This window comes from Neltuma alba, unplaced genomic scaffold (assembly GCF_004799145.2).
Source record: "Neltuma alba isolate B1F8T4 unplaced genomic scaffold, ASM479914v2 tig00004658_pilon, whole genome shotgun sequence".
NCBI classification, from domain to species: Eukaryota; Viridiplantae; Streptophyta; class Magnoliopsida; order Fabales; family Fabaceae; genus Neltuma; species Neltuma alba.
The window spans coordinates 25,920-27,839 of NW_021633804.1; the positions used below are offsets into that span (position 1 = coordinate 25,920).

General features: G+C 41.5%; 1 protein-coding gene across 2 annotated transcripts; it reads right to left on the reverse strand.

Moving 5' to 3' along the window:
* Positions 1–225: 225 nt before the first annotated feature.
* Positions 226–1,920, reverse strand: LOC114745399 (desiccation protectant protein Lea14 homolog). 2 transcript variants are annotated; one of them, XM_028933551.1, is made up of 3 exons: positions 1,855–1,920; positions 672–859; positions 226–560 (listed from the first exon to the last, which is right to left on the reverse strand). In XM_028933551.1, the coding sequence occupies exons 1-3, from the start codon at positions 1,858–1,860 to the stop codon at positions 308–310; spliced, it is 447 nt and encodes a 148-aa protein (XP_028789384.1). In that variant the 5' UTR covers positions 1,861–1,920; the 3' UTR covers positions 226–307. The 2 variants fall into 2 exon arrangements, with proteins under 2 accessions (XP_028789384.1, XP_028789383.1); XM_028933550.1 differs by lacking the exon at positions 1,855–1,920 and having other exon boundaries at positions 672–1,387.

Consider the following 1,920-nt stretch of genomic DNA (forward strand, 5'->3'; position numbering starts at 1 on the left):
TATGTTGCAAATTTCCCCAGAAGTAAAATTAGCCAACAGATTCTGGTACGACTATTGAAACACCCAAAACCGAGGCATGACAGAACCAGATCATACATAGGAAGACACAAACAACATGATAGCAAGTCTTCGACTCCTGAGACTCTGTAATGCGACATACAAACGAAATCCAGCATGTACTTGCGAACAATGCGAGCATTAAACGACATTACAACAAAGGTAATGGCAGAGAAATACTAGATGGAACAAGCGAATGTTATAATTGTTTTGAGAAATGAGAATAAAAAAGATGTCATATATAATTGAGCTAGGCAAACCAATCAGAGAGGGTAGGAAGCTTGATCTCGCCCTGCTGCGAAACAGGAATCTTGATGTTGCCGATGACAGGGAGATCAATTATGAACACCAAATCCAATTTATAGTCTATGTCCCAGTCCTTGGCCACGTCTCTTCCCAAGCTCAATAATATACTGTGAGCCACCTTCACTGGCACTTCCACCATTGTCGATGCCTTCGCCTTCAACGACCCCGGGTCTGGTATCACCCCTGTTGCTATCTCCCTGCAACCACATTCTCAATCATTTAAGAACTAGATTTGTAATTCATCTTTCTAATCTATCTTTGTAATTCCATTTTCAATCCTGTGGCTTCAAGAACAGTAGCGAACGTACCTGCCATCGCTCTTGAGCGAGTAGGATATTTCACAAATGGGCAGAGGAGTTGGGTATGGATTGGAAACAGAGACCTTGGCCAAGTACTCGACTCCCTCCCGGCTCACGCTCTTGAAGTCGACATCATCTACACTCGCCTCCGGCATCGGCACGTCGGCGATCTTCTTCGCAACGTACGTCTTGACGGCCTGCGACAGTTTCCATAAGCCTATTATCACACTCACAGATATCACAGCCGCCGTCACTTTTGTCCTCAACCTCCATCCCGCCTTCATTTTCAAACAAAACTCACTCCTGCGTACGTAGTCGTATCGATCGGAGGCTGCACGTGACCTCCGATCTCTGAGATCTGAGATTCTCGATCGATCGCTAACGACGGGAACGGAGGATAGATCCAAATCCCACGACTTGGCGTGGTGTTATTTCGATTTCCAACTTGGTCGGTGCTTTGATTGGACGCTTCTTTTATGGTGACGATTAATTATGTGGTGTCTTGTATCTTAATCTGGATTATTACTTCACATGGTTTGAAATTTGAATCTTAATATTAATTGTGTGGGATCTTGTGTAAATTAAGGTTCATGAAAACTGCAGCTTCACGTGAATTTTATAATTCATATGGGGACAGAATGGAAAATTAAATTAAATTTTTGATATTTCAAAAGAACACTTTACTCATTCATACTTGAGAATTGAAAGTTTGAGATGATGGGGATAATCAAACATCACCTAATATTGTTTTCCCCCTTTTTTTTTAGCCAAATAGAGTGAACTGTTCTTTTCCCCAGAAGATCCAAGGTAGGTGATGAGTAAGGTTATTGCTCATAACCATCCGCACATACGAATGAGACAGTTTCACGTATTTATTGGGGGGAAAAAAAAGGTAAAGCAATTGTGAAGGCGTGTGACTGGTTTTCTTTTCTTGATTTGTGAACGAATTTCCGGGAAAAACTGCAAAATGCTGCGTCCATGATTAATAACAATTAAAGACGTGGGATGATGCTACATATGTGAAGTTTTTCAGGAAACTGATTTAAATCGTAAACCTCGTCATCGAGAATAAATCAAAAAACAGATTAAAGGATGAGGAGAGATGTGCATGGATGAAGATATAAATTAATGAGAAAGGCGAGGGGAAAAGCGAAGGAAAAAAATTGCAGGGAAATGAAAGAAAGAAACTGACCTCCATTGATGAGCGTTGTGTGCGGACGACGATTCTGGGTAGAAGGAAGAAGAAAACGCGGTGAAT

Excerpts from the sequence above, each read along its gene's own strand:
- LOC114745399 (XM_028933550.1), bottom strand. The coding sequence starts at position 946 with ATGAAGGCGGGATGGAGGTTGAGGACAAAAGTGACGGCGGCTGTGATA. Across the intron at positions 561-671 it reads TCGCTCAAGAGCGATGGCAG|GGAGATAGCAACAGGGGTGA; the intron begins GTACGTTCGCTA and ends ATGTGGTTGCAG.